At 36.5% G+C, this 17,575-nt stretch overlaps 1 protein-coding gene and 1 long non-coding RNA gene across 8 annotated transcripts in view; one reads left to right on the forward strand and one right to left on the reverse strand.

The window, feature by feature from the left end:
* Nucleotides 1-17,575, forward strand: part of UBR3 (ubiquitin protein ligase E3 component n-recognin 3) — a 241,949-nt gene that overhangs the window by 135,241 nt on the left and 89,133 nt on the right. For 4 of the 6 annotated variants that reach the window (XM_047722104.1, XM_047722105.1, XM_047722108.1 and 1 more), the window contains 3 exons: nt 5,694-5,827; nt 12,043-12,153; nt 17,023-17,235. In XM_047722104.1, coding sequence (XP_047578060.1) covers nt 5,694-5,827; nt 12,043-12,153; nt 17,023-17,235 — 458 coding nt within the window. The remainder of the gene's footprint in view (nt 1-5,693; nt 5,828-12,042; nt 12,154-17,022; nt 17,236-17,575) is intronic. The other 2 variants (XM_047722106.1, XM_047722109.1) reach the window with 1 other exon arrangement.
* The window catches only part of LOC125095695 (uncharacterized), a 129,574-nt gene that overhangs the window by 45,954 nt on the left and 66,045 nt on the right, over nt 1-17,575 (reverse strand). The window contains exon 2 of one of the 2 annotated variants that reach the window (XR_007125925.1): nt 6,214-6,302. The exons of the other annotated variant lie outside the window; for it this stretch is intronic. This is a non-coding gene — a long non-coding RNA (uncharacterized LOC125095695). The remainder of the gene's footprint in view (nt 1-6,213; nt 6,303-17,575) is intronic. 2 annotated transcript variants of the gene reach the window in all.

Raw genomic sequence — 17,575 nt, forward strand, 5'->3', positions numbered from 1 at the left:
CTCGGAACCATGCATCAAAGAAGAGTCCCATGATTTCTCCCCTTAGCCTAACATTCGAGTTGTGCTGAATTATAGACTTTTGATTAGGAGCCCTTCAAAACACTGCTTAAGTTAAGGGCCTTTACAGCAGTTTTATAAAGTTCTAAAGGTATTGTTTTATATGCTGTCTCACTATTGTGCAGAATGTCTGTTGTAAATATTATTGACTTGGGGAGTTTCAGTTCCTCATAAAAGAATACAATATTATATAATCTTTTCCATTTTATTACTCGCCATAGTCTTTGAAAAACTCAAGAAAGTCAGTGTTTTAATCTTAGTGCTTTAAAAAACATATGTAATAAACAAAAAGCCTGTAATAATGAACTGAATCCAGAAAGACCTGCAGATTGAGATTTTTAAACCAAATATATCAATGTTCTTGTAGAAAAATGCAGATAGTCAAAAACATGAACGGCAAGGAGGGAAGAGGGAGCTGTAAAGGAGCAGAATTTTTGTATACTATTCGAAGTTGATATTAATGTTTCCACCTTGACTTAGAAAATGAAGGTAACCATTTAAGAAAAATCTAAGATAAGAAATGAGAAGAGAATCAATATGGTAAACTAGAATATTCACTTAATCACAAAAGTAAGTGGTAATAAACAAACTGAGGAACATATAGAAATGAAAAGCAAAAAGCAGAATTAAGCCCTTCTAAATCAATAATTATTTGAAATATAAATGCATTCAACTCTCCAATTAAAAGGCAGAGATTGATAGAATAGACTAAAAAACGTGAATATAGGAGACATTTTAGATCCAAAGACACAAATAGGTTGAAAATGGATGAGAAAAAGTATTCCATGCAAACAGAACCAAAAGAGAGCTGGGATGGCTATGCTAATTTCAGACAGAATAGATTTTAAGCAAAACATTGTCACAAGAAGAAAAAGGACATTATATATTGATAAATGAGTCACTCCATCAAGAAGATAAAATAGTTATGAACATGATACATACCAGAGCCACCTGGGTGACTCAGTTGGTTAAGTATCTGACTTTGACTTAGGTCATGATCCCAGAGTCCTAAGATCGAGCCCCATGTCCGTCCGGCTCTGTCACATAGCAGGGAATCTGCTTCCCCCTCTCCCTCTGCCCTATGCCTGATTATTCTCTCTGTCTCTTTCTCAAATAAATAAAGTCTTTTTTTGTTTGTTTGTTTTCTTTGTTTTAAAAGATGTGATACATACCAAACGGGCGCCTGGTTGGTGCAATTAGTTAAACATCTGACTCTTGGTTTTGGCTTAGGTCTTGATCTCAGGTCATGATCTTAGGGTTGTGAGATTGAGCCCTGTGTCAGGCTCCTTGCTGAGTGCAGAATCTGTTTGGGATTCTCTCTGCCTCTCCCTCTGGCCCGTTGCTCATGCTCTTTCTCTTTCTCAAAATAAATAACTAAATTAAAAAAAAAGAATACATACCAAACAGCAGAAACCCAAAATATATGAAGCAAAAATTGACAGAATTAGAGGGAGAAGTAGTTTTATAATAATAGTTGAGACTTCAGTGCCCCATTTTAAATAATGGGTAGAACAACTAAACAGAAGATCAAAGAGGGAAAACACTTCAGTGGCACCCAGATGGCTTAGTTAGTTAAGCCTCCGGACTGTTGACTTTGGCTCGGGTCATGATCTCAGGGCTGTGAGATGGAGACACATGTTGGGTGTGTGCTGAGTGTGGAGTCTGCTTGGGAATCTCTTTCTCCTTCTCCCTTTGCCTTTTCCCCCACCTCTCTCTCTTTCTCCCCCTCTCTAAATTAAAAAACAAAAACAGAAACAAATCACTTTAACAACAGTATAAAACAGATCTAACCAACTTATATAGAACACTTTAGCCAACAAGAGTGGAATACACATTTTTCTCTGTTGTACATGGAAAATTCTCCAAGATAGACTATATAGTACGCCACAAAAGAAACCATAATACATTTAAAAAGATTGAAATCATCCAAAGTATCCTCTCTGATCAGAATGGAATGAAACTAGAAGTCATTAAATTGGAAAATTTGAAAACTGGAAAATTCACAAATAAATAGAAATTAAAATAACACATTCTTTTTAAAAATTTTTATTTTATTTTTTGTTTTTGACTTAAAAAAATTTTTTTTTCAGTGTTCCAAAATTCGTTGTTTATGCACCACACCCAGTGCTCCATGCAATATGTGCCCTCCACAATACCCACCACCAGGCTCACCCACCCCCCACCCCCTCCTTTCCAAAACCCTCAGTTTGTTTCTCAAAGTCCATCGTCTCTCATGGTTTATCTCCCCCTCCGATTTCTCAGTTATGCTGAGTGAAATAAGTCAAGCAGAGAGAGTCAGTTATCATATGGTTTCATTTACTTGTGGAACATAAGGAATAACATGGAGACATTGGGAGATGGAGAGGAGAAGTAAGTTGGGGGAAAATAACACATTCTTAAACAACTACTGGGTCCAACAAGAGATTACAAGTGAAATTAGAAAATACTTTGAAATAAATGAAAATGAAAACACAACATACTAAAACCTATGGGAAAGTAGTACACAGAAGGAAATTTGTAACTGTAAATATTTACATTAAAAACAAAGATCCCAAATCAATAACCTAACTTTACACTTTTAAGGAACTTGAGAAAGAAAAGCAATCTAAACCCAAAGCTAGCAGATGGAAAGAAATGATAAAGATTAAAGCATAGATAAATGAAGTAGAGAATAGGAAAACAGTAGAAAGAGTCAGCAAAAGCAAAATTTGAAAAGCAAATTTGAAAATGTCAAAATTGACAGTTTTATAGCTTGACTGGCCAAGAGTTAAAAAACAAAACAAAACACCACAGAAATAACTAAAATCAGAAATGGAAATTGTGAACATTACCACAGTCTTAAAGAAATAGAAGACTATAAAGGAATATTATGAACAATTTTTTGTCAATGAATTTGATATCCTAGATGAAATGGATACGTTCCTAGAAACACAGAAACTACCAAAACTGACTCAAGAAGAAATAGAAAATTTGAACAGACATTGAACAGTTAAAGAGAGTGAATTAGTAATCAAAAACTTCTCAACGAATGAAGGCCCAAGACCAGAAAGCTTAACTCATGATGCTACCAAATATTTAAACAATTATCATTAGTCCTTCTCAAACTTAAAAAAGAAAAAGAATAAGAGGGAATACTTGCTAACTCATTCTATATTAACAGCCTTATCCTGATACCAAAGACACATAAAAATATCACATGAAAAGAAAATGATAGACCTAGTATCTTTTATGAATATAGATCCAGAAATCTTCAGCAAAATCCTAGCAAGCCAAATCCAGCACTGTATTAAGAGGATTATACATTACAGTTAATATTATTTTAGTTCCTAGCATCTCCCTCCTTCTATTTCTTCTTTCTGTTGCTGCTGTAAATCTCTTCAGAACTTAGGGCCCACATTCATATATCTAATACTGTTTCCTGAAGAATATTCTTCCCATGCTTACTGAGTCTTTTAATAATATATGGCACTGTATGTTTATATCCTCACTCCCTTTTTTTGTGCTTTAGATATTTTACAATTATAAAATCTTATTAATATTATTTTTTTCCTCTTGCTATATGCCTCTTTCCCAACTTTTCATTTTGAAAGTTGTTTTTTTTTTTTTAAAGATTTTATTTATTTATTTGACAGACAGAGATCACAGGTAGGCAGAGAGGCAGGCAGAGAGAGGAAGGGAAGCAGGCTCCCCGCCGAGCAGAGAGCCCGACGCGGGGCTCGATCCCAGGACCGTGGGATCATGACCCAAGCCGAAGGCAGAGGCTCCAACCCACTGAGCCACCCAGGTGCCCCTCATTTTGAAAGTTTTGAATCTACAGAATACTCTTAACCTGCACTCAACAATTGTTGACATATTGCCATGTTTGTTTTTCTTTTCCTCTCTTATCTATACACACATATACACACACACACTTTTTAGAAGAAAATGGCAGATGTCATGATGTTTTATCTCTGAATATTTAAGAATGTATCTCCTAAGAACAAAGATATTCTTCTATATTATTATACCCAAGAAATTTAATAGTAATATCTAATATTTTGTGTTCAAATTCTCTCAGTATTTTTATAACAGGTTTTTAAAATAAAGACTGATTGATTATTTATTTATTTATTTGACAGAGAGAGAGAGAGAGAGAGAGAGCGAGCAAGCGCAGAAGCAGGGGGAGTGGCAGGCAGATGGAGAAGGAGAAGCCGACTCTCAGGCTGAGCTGGGAGCCCAATGCAGGGCTTGATCCCAGGACCCTGGGATCATGACCTGAGCCAAAGGCAGAGATTTAACTAACTGAGCCACCTAGGCGCCTCAGATTTTTTTTCTTGATCCAAGAAAATGATCATACATTGCATACATTGCATACATTCATTTCTTTTTCTTTTTTCTTTAAGATATTATTTATTTATTTGAGAGAGAGAGCAAGCTGGGCACAGGGATAGGGGAGATTCAGGGGAAGAAGCAGACTCCCTGCTGAGCAGGGAGCCCCGTGTGGGGCTTGATCCCAGAACCCTAGTATCATGACCTGAGCCAAGGGCAGACACTTAACTGACTGAGTCACCCAGGTACCCCTTAGTTCTAATTTCTTGTTAGTGTCCTTGGCTAAAATAGTTTTTTCAGGCCCTTTTTAAAATTTTGAAGCATCTAGGTCAGTTCTGTAGAATATCTCATTTTCTGGATTCCTGTGATTATTTCCTTATTAGGTTTAAGTTAAACATTTTTGGCAATGGCATTATATAAATGATGTCCCTTCCATTCCATCACATTAAGAGGCTCACAGTGACAGTTTGTCTCATTATTGGTGATGCCAACCAAGTTTGATCGCTTGGTTATGGTGGTAGGTAGTCTATAGGATGATACATTGAGACTCTGACACTTCACCCTTTTACTTGATTTTCCTTGCCTGAATCAACGCGTGTGTTATCTCTTACTATTACTCTTTTCAATACTCAAATTTTCTCAAATTTGGCCTTCAGAACTCCTGCATGTCTTCATGATGTGGCCCCTCTGTGTTTGAATACCCCCTTGCTCTTTATTACATACAATTCCAGGCTCCAACCCTGGATGCACTTCTTTCTCCAAGTATCTGTTTCCTTTTAGTGAGAAACAGAATATTTAGAAATAAAGGTTATTGATATTGGAGAATCATAACTTCTAGGTTTTTTCAGTGGACATATTTTGAAAACCATTCATCCTCCATTACGATCCATCCATCCATCCACCCAAAGTTCATACTAATCTTTTAGTGTTATTTCAAAAAAAAATTGTCCGATTTTAAAAAATTATTTATTCATTTTTTTGACAAGTGGGAGGGATAGAGGGACAGGGAGAGGGAGAGAATCTCAAGTAAACTCCGCACTGAGCATGGAGCGTATGTAGGGCTTAGTCTCACAACCCTGAGATCATGACCTGAGCAGAAGCCAAGAGTTGAATGTTTAACCCAACTGAGCCACCCACGCACCCTTGTCATGTTTTAAGATTTATTTACTCTGTAGAAGAAAACTAGCATATCACTTTTTGGGGGGTCTTTAAAAAATGTCCTAATTGTAGAAAAATTAGTGTAGCTTGTGATAAATAACAACTTTCAGTGAATCATGTTGATTCAGGTTGGTTATTTAATGAGCTCTTATTTTTTTTTGTTAATGTAGTTTTAGGGCAGTGCCGTGACAACATTGATCCAAAAAAATTGCCTATCACTGAAGAGGAGCAGATTTACCCTTGGGATACATGTGCAGCAGTTCATGATGTGAGACTTTCATTATTACAGCGTTATTTTAAGGATGTAAGTACCCTTTTTATCATATAGTATTTTTGTCAGCAAAATTGATGGTTACTTTCTCCAAGTTTTACTTTTTATTTTTTCTTCTATCAAATGTCATTCTTATTTGGAATGTTGAAGTTTATTAGAAAAAAAATTACTACATAGGTAGTAAAGAAATAGAAATCTGTTAATAAGTAAAAATTTCAGGTTGTGTTACAACTATGTTTTAAATGTTGTTTATTGTGATATTCACATTCAGTTCAATGCAAAGATATTCACTCTATAAAAACTTTTAGAATTACATTGAATATTTTATGAAGATATTTGCCTCCTTTTATTTGCATTTAAACATATACAATAAGATCTCATTATAATGCTTTAAAAATGTAAAGTAAACAATAACTGACCTAGTAATGACGAGCATCAGAATAGGATGTGGTTCAGTAGCCTGGACTGAGGAGAAGGCTTCTGGTGGGTTCTTGAGGAGATGGCGGCTCTAGTGAGGGAGGCATTATGTAGAGCAGAAAGAGTTCCAGGTGAGGAAAACTGGAGCCTGGTCTTAGCAATGTAAGCTTGCCGGATAAACAGTCTAGGATTCAATTTCCTTGGCTATAAAATAGGGCTCATGTAATTTTTCATGCAGTTACCTACAAGGTTAAAAATTTCTTTAGATCACTTTGCACGTTATAAAGGTCAGTATAAATGTATAGTAGGGTTTTTAATATTTAAGCTAGCCTTTTCAGAGTGCTCAGGTTAGATAGGCCTTATAAGGCAGTTTGGATTAGGTAATGAGGACCATGCTTCCATATGTTTTCAGAGGCTTTAAAAAGAAATTATTATTACTTGGTAAAAGAAGCCTCTGTGTGTGTGTGTGTGTGTGTGTGTGTGTGTGTGCGTGCATGCGCGCGCATGCAGTGGCATACATATGCACACATTTCACACTTTTTTCTTTATTCTCTATTTCTTTTAATTTTTTGCAGCATATATATATATTAGTCATAGACCAATAAATATCTTCATTTTGAAGAAAATGATTAAATTGTACTAAGTTCTGCTTTTGCAGAAATTTACTACCACCTTTATTTGGATTTTATTCTGTTGCCATAATCCTGGTTTTAATTTTGTCATTTTGAATCACTTTAGAGTAGATGAGTAGAGATGAATCCTAGAGCCAACAGAAAAGCAAAATAACTTGATCAAATGAGAATATAACCCAGACTTAAGATCAAAATAAGTTTGAGGGAAGGGGAGATCTAATAAAGGAGATAAAGAGTATGGTGTATCTTTCTTAAAGTATCCAGAATAGTTATTCATTTCTAGAAAAAACATCTCTTTTGTAAGAACTCTGAACTGATATCTGAATTGGACAGAATCTCTATTGTGTGTTTGTCAGTGATGTGGGATTTTATTCTTAAATATATATATTTTCACACAATACTTTCCTACTTTCATCGTGGTTATTTATATACATAAATAGTATACACAAAATATCTAGTGTGTTCCCTGGACTGTATACCTCTATAAGTGTAGGGCTGTTCTTACATCGGTTTTATGGTTCCCTCAGGGCATAGCACATGCTATGTGGGTTGTAGATGCTTACTAGATTTCTTACTGAACTACTCTAGTATGGTTTCATAGGCAGACAGACTCTGTACAGCAGAAGAGTTACTGTTAATGGGCACTGATTTTGATTACAGAATTGAACTGTGTAGACTCCGCTCTCTTCACGTGAGTTGCATGCAATTTACAGAGATGACCTATAGAATTTTAGTCAAGCAAGTAGTACTGCTGCTGAAACTCTAGAGTATTATATATAAGAGATGGGACCCAGTAGGGAGGGAACCTGAGCTTTGGAGTCGATAGACTTGGGTTTGAAGTGGGGCTCTGGCATTTGTAACTGTGTGATCTTGGTAAATTTTTCATTCCTTTTTTGTAAGGTTTTAATAAATATTGAGGTTAAGATTCAGCATTAAGCAATTCTTAGCACAATGGTGGGCACATCATTGAAATCTTTCTAAAATATTAGTCTTGTGTTAGTAAATGTTTCCTGCCCTTTTTTTCTATCTGATTCATATAAGAAATCTAACTATCACATAGACAAATGATGGACTGATTTTAGTTTTTTTTTTTTTTTTTTAAGTTTATTTGAGAGATAGAGAGCAGGATTTGGAGGAGGGGCAAAGGGAGAGGAAGAGGAAGTCTCAAGCAGATTTGTGCTGAGCATGGAGCTCGCTGTGGGGCCAGATCTCAAGATCCTGAGGTCATGGGGCGCCTGGGTGGCTCAGTTGGTTAAGTGCCTGCTTTCACCTCGGGTCATAATCCAGGAGTCCTGGGAACAAGTCCCACATCTGGCTTCCTGGTCAGCGGAGAGTCTGCTTCTCCCTTTCTCTTTCCCTCTGCCCCTCCTGCTGCTTGTGCTCATGTGCACGCTCTCTCCCTCTCAAATAAATATATAAATAAAATCTTAAAAAAAAAAAAAAGACCCTGAGATCACAGCCTGAGCCGAAACCAAGAGTCAGATGCTCAGCTGAGTGCACCACCCAGGCGCCCCCTGATTTTAGTTTTGAAAGCTAACTGCTTTTATTAAAAGGAGAGATTATGTTTTTATAATATATTGCCAAAGAGAGCAGCTTGTTTATTACCTGAGTACCAACCATTCTAAAATGATCTAAATCTGCTACTTCAGATGGCTCCAAAACATAAAACAGAGATGAGAGGTCTCTGTTGCTTTTCTGATTTGTAACAGTAGAAGTTAGCTCACCTGCTGTGGGTATTTGATTTGTGCTGTTATGCATCTTTAAATTGGCTGGGAAAGCATTTTGCACTGTGTCATATTTTCAACTTTTAGTTACTCATGAACAATCTTGATTTAACATTGGAATTCTGTTTGTTATTGTTTAAAGATTATTTGGTTATCTTACATTATAATGTAAATGTTTTATCTCAATGTAAAAATAAAGTTTAAAGGTGTACTCAGTTTTTTTTTTTTTTTAGATTTTTATTTATTTATTTGACAGAGAGAGATCACAAGTAGACAGAGAGGCAGGCAGAGAGAGAGCGAGAGAGAGAGAGGGAAGCAGGCCCCCCGCCGAGCAGAGAGCCCGATGCGGGACTCGATCCCAGGACCCTGAGATCATGACCCGAGCCGAAGGCAGCGGCTTAACCCACTGAGCCACCCAGGCGCCCCGAGGTGTACTCAGTTTTAATGGCTTTTCAAATCTTTCATGAAGTGCTGTCACTCATGATAGACCTTTATTGCTCTCACATGGTCATCTGTTTACTACAGACTCTGGAGGGTAAACTCAAGTTCAGGCCCAAGTACTGTTTAACAGAGGCCAAATGAAAATTCAAAGAAAATTATTTTAGGAGGAAAAGTCCAAGCCTGTTTATTGGTTGAAGGGAAAAAATTGGTAGGGAAGGAGAGAAGAGTAAGTTGAAGATGTAAGAGAGGGAGAGGCGATAATAGCAATTAACTTTTAGAACAGATTTCAAAAAGGTATTGTTGCTTATATAATCTGGGTCCCTTCTTTATTGCATATTATATTAAACCTTTGTAAATGTTAAGGTACCTTTTGGGGTTATCTTATGGCCAAATTTGTAGTCTAGAAAAATGTATGGAGGGTGATACATTATGCAGAGAAGATATTGGAGTCAGGGAGACCAGTTAAGAAACTTTATTGAAGAGGTGCCTGGGTGGCTTGGTTGGTTAGGTGACCAGCTCTTGACTTTGGCTCAGGTCGTAATCTCAGAGATGTGAGATCAAGCCCCACTCTTGAGTGGGGAGTCTGCTTGGGATTTTTTTCTCTCTCCTTCTCCTTCATTCCCTCCCTACCTCCCCCACCCCACGTGCATGATCGAGTGCGGTCTCTGTCTCTCTCTCTCTCAAATAAATTAAAAAAAAAGAAAAAGAAACTTTATTGAAGAACGCACTCCCCCACAACAAATGATACAGACATGAATGTTATAGTGGGAACAAAGAGGAGGGGCCAAAATCACAAGTTATTTAGGAGATAGAATCTGTGTGGTTTGGGAGCTAATACTGTGGTATGAAGGAAAAGAATGTGATGTAGAATGACTTTTAGCTTTCTGATTTGGTGACTACATAGATTGTGGAGTTTTTTAAACCAAGAGGAAAAGAAAGATTCATGGAAAAAAAGATTTTATTTATTTATTTTAGAGAGGGAGTGTGGGCATGCACACATGTGAGCAGCAGGGAGGGCAGAGGGAGAGAATCTTAAGAAGACTCCAAGCTAAGTGCAGAGCCTGACATGGGGCTTGATCCCAGGACCCTACGATCATGACCTGAGCCAAAATTGAGTCGGACGCGTAATCAGCTGAGCCACCCAGGCGCCCCATGACACATTTTTAAATGTTATCTGAGGGACATCAAACTAGAGATTGCAGAAATACTCAAATATCTGTCACAGAGGCAAACGATCCAAGTTGGTAAGATAGTTGAGTTTACTGATTAAAGTCACTTAGGGAGAACAATTTTAGTAAGAGAGTAGCACAAAAAACATATAACCTTAAGGAATATAAACATTGAAGGGGCAGATGAAGAAAAAAGTCTTAAAAGGAAGCCTAAACCAAATGGTTTAAAGAGATCAGAGGAACATCAAAAGAGAGTAGCATTATGGAAGCCAGGGGGAAGTAGGTGTTTTAAGAAAGAAGTTGTTATTCCATTGTGTATGTATATATATTTATATATACCACATCTTTATCCATTCCTCTATCAATGGACAATTGGGCTGCTCCCATACTTTTATAAATATAGGGGCACATGTATCCCTTTGAATTAAGATTTTTGTATTTCGGGTGTGTATACCCAGTAGTGTGATTATTGGATCATGGGGTGGTTTTAATTTTAACTTTTTGAGGAACCTCTTTACTGTTTTCCACAGCAGTTGTACCAATTTACATCCCTACCAACAGTGCATGAGAGTTCCTTTTTTTCCCACATTTTTGCCAACACCTGTTGTTTCTTGTGTTTTTGACTTTAGCCATTGTGACAGATGTGAAGTGATAGCTCACTATAGTTTTGATTTGCATTTACCTGATGATGAGTGATGTTGAGCATCTTTTCATGTGTCTGTTGGTCATTTGGATGTTTTCTCTGGAGAAGTGTCTGTTCATGTCTTCTGCCCATTTTTTAAATGGATTACTTGTTTTTTTGGGTGTTGTATAAATTTTTTTAAAAGATTTTATTTATTTGACAGAGAGAGACACAGTGAGAGAGGGAACACAAGCAAGGGGAGTGGGAGAGGGAGAAGCAGGCTCCCCGCTGAGCAGGGAGCCTTGTGCGGGGCTTGATCCCAGGACCCCGGCATCACAACCTGAGCCCAAGGCAGACGCTTAATGACTGAGCCATCCGGGAACCCCCCTGAGGGGTTTAATCCCAGATTGCTGGGATCATGACCTGAGCTGAAGGCAGATGCTTAACAACTGAGCCACCCAGGCACTTGAATTGTATAAATTCTTTATGTATTTTGGATACTATCCCTTTCAGCCATAAAAAAGAGTGAAATGTTGCCATTTACAACATGGGTGAAGCTAGAGAGTATAATGCTAAGCAAAATAAGTCAGTCTGAGAAAGACAAATACCATATGATTTCACTCATGTGAAATTTAAGAAACAAAACAAATGAGCAAAGGAAAGAGAGAGAGAGAGAGACAAAAAAGAAATGAACTCTATAGAGAATGAATTGATATTTACTAGTGGGGAGGTGTGTGGGGTGGGGTGAAACAGGTGATGGGAATTAAGGTGTGCACTTGTGATGAGCACCAGGTCATGTATGGTACTGTTGAATTACTATGTCGTACACCTGAAGCTAATATAACACTGTTTGGTAACTATCATGAAATTGAAAGAAAAGAAGGAAGTTGTTAATGTCAGGTATCACAGAGAGGTATATAGAATAGGTAAAATAATCAACAGCAGAATAGTTTACACTGAAGTATAGTATAATATTGAGAGTTTATTTTTCATGGGGTGGAGAAAGTATAATTTATAATTATTCTTATTCTTTACGAGCCTAGATATGTGGAAGCTGAAACTTTGTGGTATTTCAAGTTTAAAGATATTGCCTTATGACTGTCAAAGGGGTACTAACTTTATATCACAAAAATAGAAAGTTCACATTAATATGACTATGAAATCATTCAGAGGTTTACGTGGATATATTTAAATAGGTATATTTTTCTTTTAAATTAATTGTTTTTTTTTTTTTTTTTTTAAGAGTTCTTGTCTCTTGGCAGTATCAATTGGTTGGGAAGGAGGTGTTTATGTACAAACCTGTGGCCACACGTTGCACATAGATTGTCATAAATCTTACATGGAATCATTACGGGTAAGTTGATTTAAAAATGTATATATCATTCTAGGTATTAAATGTTTTTGTAGCATATACATCCCAGTTCATTTTATGTGATTTTGATTGCCATTTGAACTATGCAGCCTTGTGGTTCCTTGACCTCTTCAGCTTTAGGGATTTCATTTTTTTATATCACTTTAGCAAATGATTTCCATGGTAGTAATTTTAGACTTTGCTACTCTAGCTCTGAAATATTAAGCTTTAAAATATCCTACAATATCATTTTATTATATGATTATCCTTCAGATTCTCTTATTTTCATTCTCATTAGTGTGTTTGCTTCTGACATCAAGATCTCTAGTCCTTTACCCCTTTGTATATTTCCCAGCATTAGTTCTTTCCTAGCCTCACTTTTTTGTACTATGCCTATTCTGCTCTGAATAGCAGTCATTTAATCCTCCTGCCTTGATTTGAGACCCAGACAGCTAGTCCTGCCAGAAAAATCATAAAACTAAGTGAAGTGGTATGTCTGTAAATTTGTGGTTTCCTGTATAATAGCAGCTTAAACTAGGGTTACTAACTGTGGATACTACTTATCAATTCATTTACCTACCTTTGATTAGTTTCCTCTCCTAGTATCTTTAGCAGTTATTCCAATCCTTTGCTCCCCTATCCCAAGCTCTTCACCTGAACTCCAAGATCCCTTTTCTCTCATCAGATTCTATTTCTTTGTCACCAAGAAAACAGTGTGGCTTTCTGTCACATACTAAGCTTAGCTTCTTGCTTTGCTTATCTATTCCCTGACAAATAAGTCTGCATCCCAACCAATCCTTTCTTTTTTACTCTTTGAGGTAGTATTCCGTCTTCTGTTCAGGAATAATTTTCCTGATGATGCTCTCGTATTCCTTTCTCCTCTTCACCTCAGGGGCCTTTATCTATTAGAAGGTAACTTCTTTTTTGTTTCTGTCTTCAGTTTTTCTGCCTATTCTGTCCTTTTTTTCAATTTATAAAGATGCTAAGGTCCCTCTCATTCTGAATTTCTTCCCTTGACTTTGCATTCCCCTGTAGCTGCAGTTTTTCTCTTTTTCTCAGCTCAGCCTCTTAAAAGGATGGCCTTCTTATTTCCCAGTTCCCAACTTAAAAGGAGTGGATTCCTACTTTTCCCTTCGTATCCTTACCTCTCACATTTAGTCACTAAGTAAATTCTACTTATTCTGTCTCTTAAGTATCACTTGACTGTGTTCCACTTTTCATTATTCTTCATTTTTGTGTGTGCCTTCATCTCTCATCTTGACTACTGCAGTTCCTTTCTTATCAGTTTCCTTACTCTAAGTCTAATTTATTCACTACATTGATCTTTCTAAAATGTAAATCTGATGACATATGTCATTGGCTTAAAAATCCTTTATTGAATTCTTCCTAATGGGGTAAAGTTCACTCTTCTTTGAATGGTATTCAGGGTACTTCATGATCTGGGCTTGCCTATTGCTTTATCTTTATCTTTCATCAATTCAGCATTAATAAACTGCTTAATAGTTCCTTAAGAACATTATGCATTTTTCATACATCTGCAATCGTTCATTCAACAAATATTTTAATTAGTGTCTATAGTGTTCCAGATACTGTGATAGACATTGGGGATTCAGCAGTGAATAAGAAACAGTTCCTTCCTTCCAGGGGTTTACTATGCCTTGCGTGAGAATAAATAGACAGTTGTAGTATATGTGTTAAGTGTTACTGGAACTTCTCCTGAATGCCAGAACATTTGATGAAGTATGGTGCTTGAGTGATGAGAGGTAAGACTGAAAAAGTAATTAGAGGTCTTACTGTAAAGGGCCTTGTAGTTGGTGTAAGGAATTTGAACTTTATTTAGATAACTTCTTTACAGAGAGCCACTAAAGTTATTAAAGACTTTTAAATAGAGTTATGACATCTTCAGAAAGGTCATTGTGGCAGCTCTGTAGATGGTAGGGGATTATTGTGGGATTGCAGTAGAGTTAGAAAGAATGTGATGATATTCAGGAGGTACAAGATGATAGTGGCTTGAGCTTAGTCATCACACTGGAGATGGAGAAGAGCTTAGAGATTTGAAATATATTTAGAGGAATTCTGGACTTGGTGAGAGATGACATGTGGAATGTAAGAAGGAGGAAGGAATCAAGGTGAGAGATAATTGTGATCACTGAAAGATTTTGATTGGGAGTAAGAGTCTCACATTAGGTGGATCATAGTGGCAACAGTGTGACTGGAAGACTAGTTAAGAGATACTAGCAAAGAGACTAGAAGAAAGAAAGTGGATGGAAGGACTTATGGGATTTATTAAGTAAATATTGGAGTGGAAGAAGGCAGAAAGCTGAAGGAACTGTCATGTTTCTCTTCTTTCTGAGGTAGGAGATGTAGCTTTATGCTTCTGGAGTAAAGGAAGCAAGGCTGGGATAGGTGACGGGACTTGAGAAGTGAAGAGGAAAAACCGCTTTGGAATTGGGTGAAAATTCTTCATTGGGTGTTGGAGAAAGATTGCCTGGAAGTATTCAGGCCTCAGTTGAGGTGGAAACAGCTTGTAGCAAGAAGTTACTTCAGTCTTCTTTAACAACACTTAATTTGAGTACAGAATTAGAGAAGTTATCCACTGGATTAATTTTGTATGAAGGTTTTATAGGGTATGTATGCTGGAAGGACATATGGAGGGTGAATGAGAAGTATTGACAAGTTTTTGAAGTGGTACATCATGGTGTATAGGCAGTATAGGAAAGTCTTGATAAACTGAGAGAGAAGGAGGGAACTAAAAGAGGAGAAAGCAGTTGGCAATCAGACTGTAAGCTGTTTGGATTTAATATTTTATAGATATGGACAATTTTGGGTCATTTTAGTATAAGGGGGTGGTCATGGTTACAGGTAACAGGTCATGGTAACAGGTAGGTGGAGGTCAGTGCCATAGGAGCTAATGAGGTCAAAAAGCTGATGGACTAAGATACAAGATTGGTTGTTCCCATACTCACTGAAGTAGCATAAGAGGGTCGTAGGTCTTGGAGCAATGAGGAAAACCAAACTCTTCAGTGACTGAGGGCAGTGGATGACAGTAAAAAGGAAGGAAAGTGTGATATCCCTAAATGATATGAGCCACAAAGATGGGAGAATGCAAGAGGAAAGATCCTAAGCCAGTACTAGAGATGAGAAGAATACTGAGGTGTGAGGGGTGAAGTGTGAGAAGGCTTCTGGGGAGGCTTCAAGAAAAAATGTAGTTTCAATCAAGGCAAGGACAAGGATCTAGCATTCTTTAAAATTAAGGCTGTAGGGGAGCTTATAGAATGTCCTTCAATGATCAGGACTCTCACCCCAACTTTCTATATACCCTTCTTGTGTATCTTTAAAAGTTAGCTCACAAGTCTTCTCTGAGAAGCCTTCTCTTTTGTATTTTTCACGCTATTATTATAATTTATTTGTTTCTGTTTGCTTTTATATTGTTAGTACCTTACATGAAGATGTACCTTAAGTCTTTATGCGCTTACCTGGCATAGCATTTGACATATGATAGGAGCTTAGTAAATATTTGCAGAATTGGATTTAAAAAGATGTGGTGTTTCATTTTTAAGAACTTGAAAAAAATAAATGTCAAAAAGTAAAAAAAAAAGTAGAATTTGGTTTTTTAGTCAAAGTATTTGAGACCTAAGATATAGTGAAATGAGCACTAAATTAAGAGTGGGGAAAATTAAATTCTTCCTAATATTGTCATTACCTTTGTAATCATAGAAAAATTCATTTTCTTCTCTTTGTATCCTTCTTTCCTTATTTTTTTGTTTGTTAGTAATAATGTTCATATTGTAGCATTCATACGTATACATTAATGCATTAAAACATATTTTGAAATAAAGCATTAGGTTAGTGGCAGAGTAAGAAAGAAACTGCTGGGAAAAAGAGCGAAATAATGGTTAGGACTACACAATTGTAAGAGCCTAAAAGAGCAAAATGACTGTGTGGTGGTTTCAGGCAAAAGAAAGGAACAGATGTAATAGTCTGGATTCCTGCCTTTAGTCCTCTAGTTAGTTAGCATGTATAGCAGGCTCTCATGAGTAAGAATTTCCTCGTAGGCACATATGCATATGTGTCTATGTTTAAACAATTCTGTTTTCTCTTCTTCTATCAGAAATATCTGAAGGAAAGGTATTACATTAATTTCCCTCATATCACACTTACATTCTGAATACTCTAACTGAATCTTTCCCCTATCCATTAAAGCTAAACAGATTCACTGCATAAAGTCCAGTCAGTTGTGTTTGACAGACAAAGACATATCACATTTTTTAGGCTTGATTTATTCTCAGAAGTTATCTATTCTCTATCAAGGAACATGGGCATTGAGAGAATCTTCCCAGTGGTCACCTATAGATTATAAAAACAGGGGCATGGGGTAAGGGGAAGGTGATCCACTGTAAAGTGGCCTCCTTTTTAAGTTATTCTCTATCTTAAATCTATATTACACATTAATTGCCTCAGTATTTGAATGTTTCATACTGAGAGAAGAATAAGATACTTAAACAGTTCTTGGTGATGTGTTGCATGATTGCCATGTTGAAAGAAGTGATTTGATAAGCTTCAACAGTCAAATGAGAGACATTGTTTATGTTTTTTTCAAGTAACATCGTCTTTCTTTTTTTTTAAATTTAAATTCAATTAATTAACATATAGTGTATTATTAGTTTCAGAGGTAGAGTTTAGTAATTCATCAGTTGCATATAACAGCCTGTGTTCATTACATCAAGAGACTTTAAGTTTTTATGACATATATTAGAGATGTCTTTTTTTTCTTTTTTGGCCTGGTTCATTTGTTTACTATAAAATGTAATGGTGTAAATTTTGTTTTCTATAAAGTGCATTATAAATCTGTATGTTTATTTCATCTTTTAGAATGATCAGGTTCTTCAGGGCTTCTCGGTGGACAAAGGAGAATTCACGTGTCCTCTCTGTAGGCAGTTTGCTAACAGTGTTCTTCCTTGTTATCCTGGGAGCAATGTGGAAAGTAACCTTTGGCAACGTCCTAGTAACAAAAGCATACAAGATCTCATAAAGGAAGTGGAAGAACTGCAGGGACGGCCGGGAGCTTTCCCAGTAAGCATCAGTGTAAGGCAGAAATATCCTGGTAAACTCAGCTCTACTTTCAGCTCTCATTTTCGTTCCTTTCATTTTCATTCCTTTCTAAGTTACTCTGGACCTTTGAATCTTTTTTTTTTTTTAAACCTTTAAACATTTATCAGCAATTACTTTTAGATGTTTTTCTTTTCTATTTGTGGTTACTAAAAACAAAAATGATACCGGAACAAATTATTACCAAAGGCTATACTTTTCCTTAGTCTAAATTGCTATAGTTTTAATATACTTCTTCCAGATCATGAAGTTCTATAAGCTTAGATATGGTTAGACTCTTTTAAGATGTTGAAATCTTTAAAAACATAGTCTAATC

This window comes from Lutra lutra, chromosome 3, assembly GCF_902655055.1.
Source record: "Lutra lutra chromosome 3, mLutLut1.2, whole genome shotgun sequence".
NCBI lineage: Eukaryota > Metazoa > Chordata > Mammalia > Carnivora > Mustelidae > Lutra > Lutra lutra.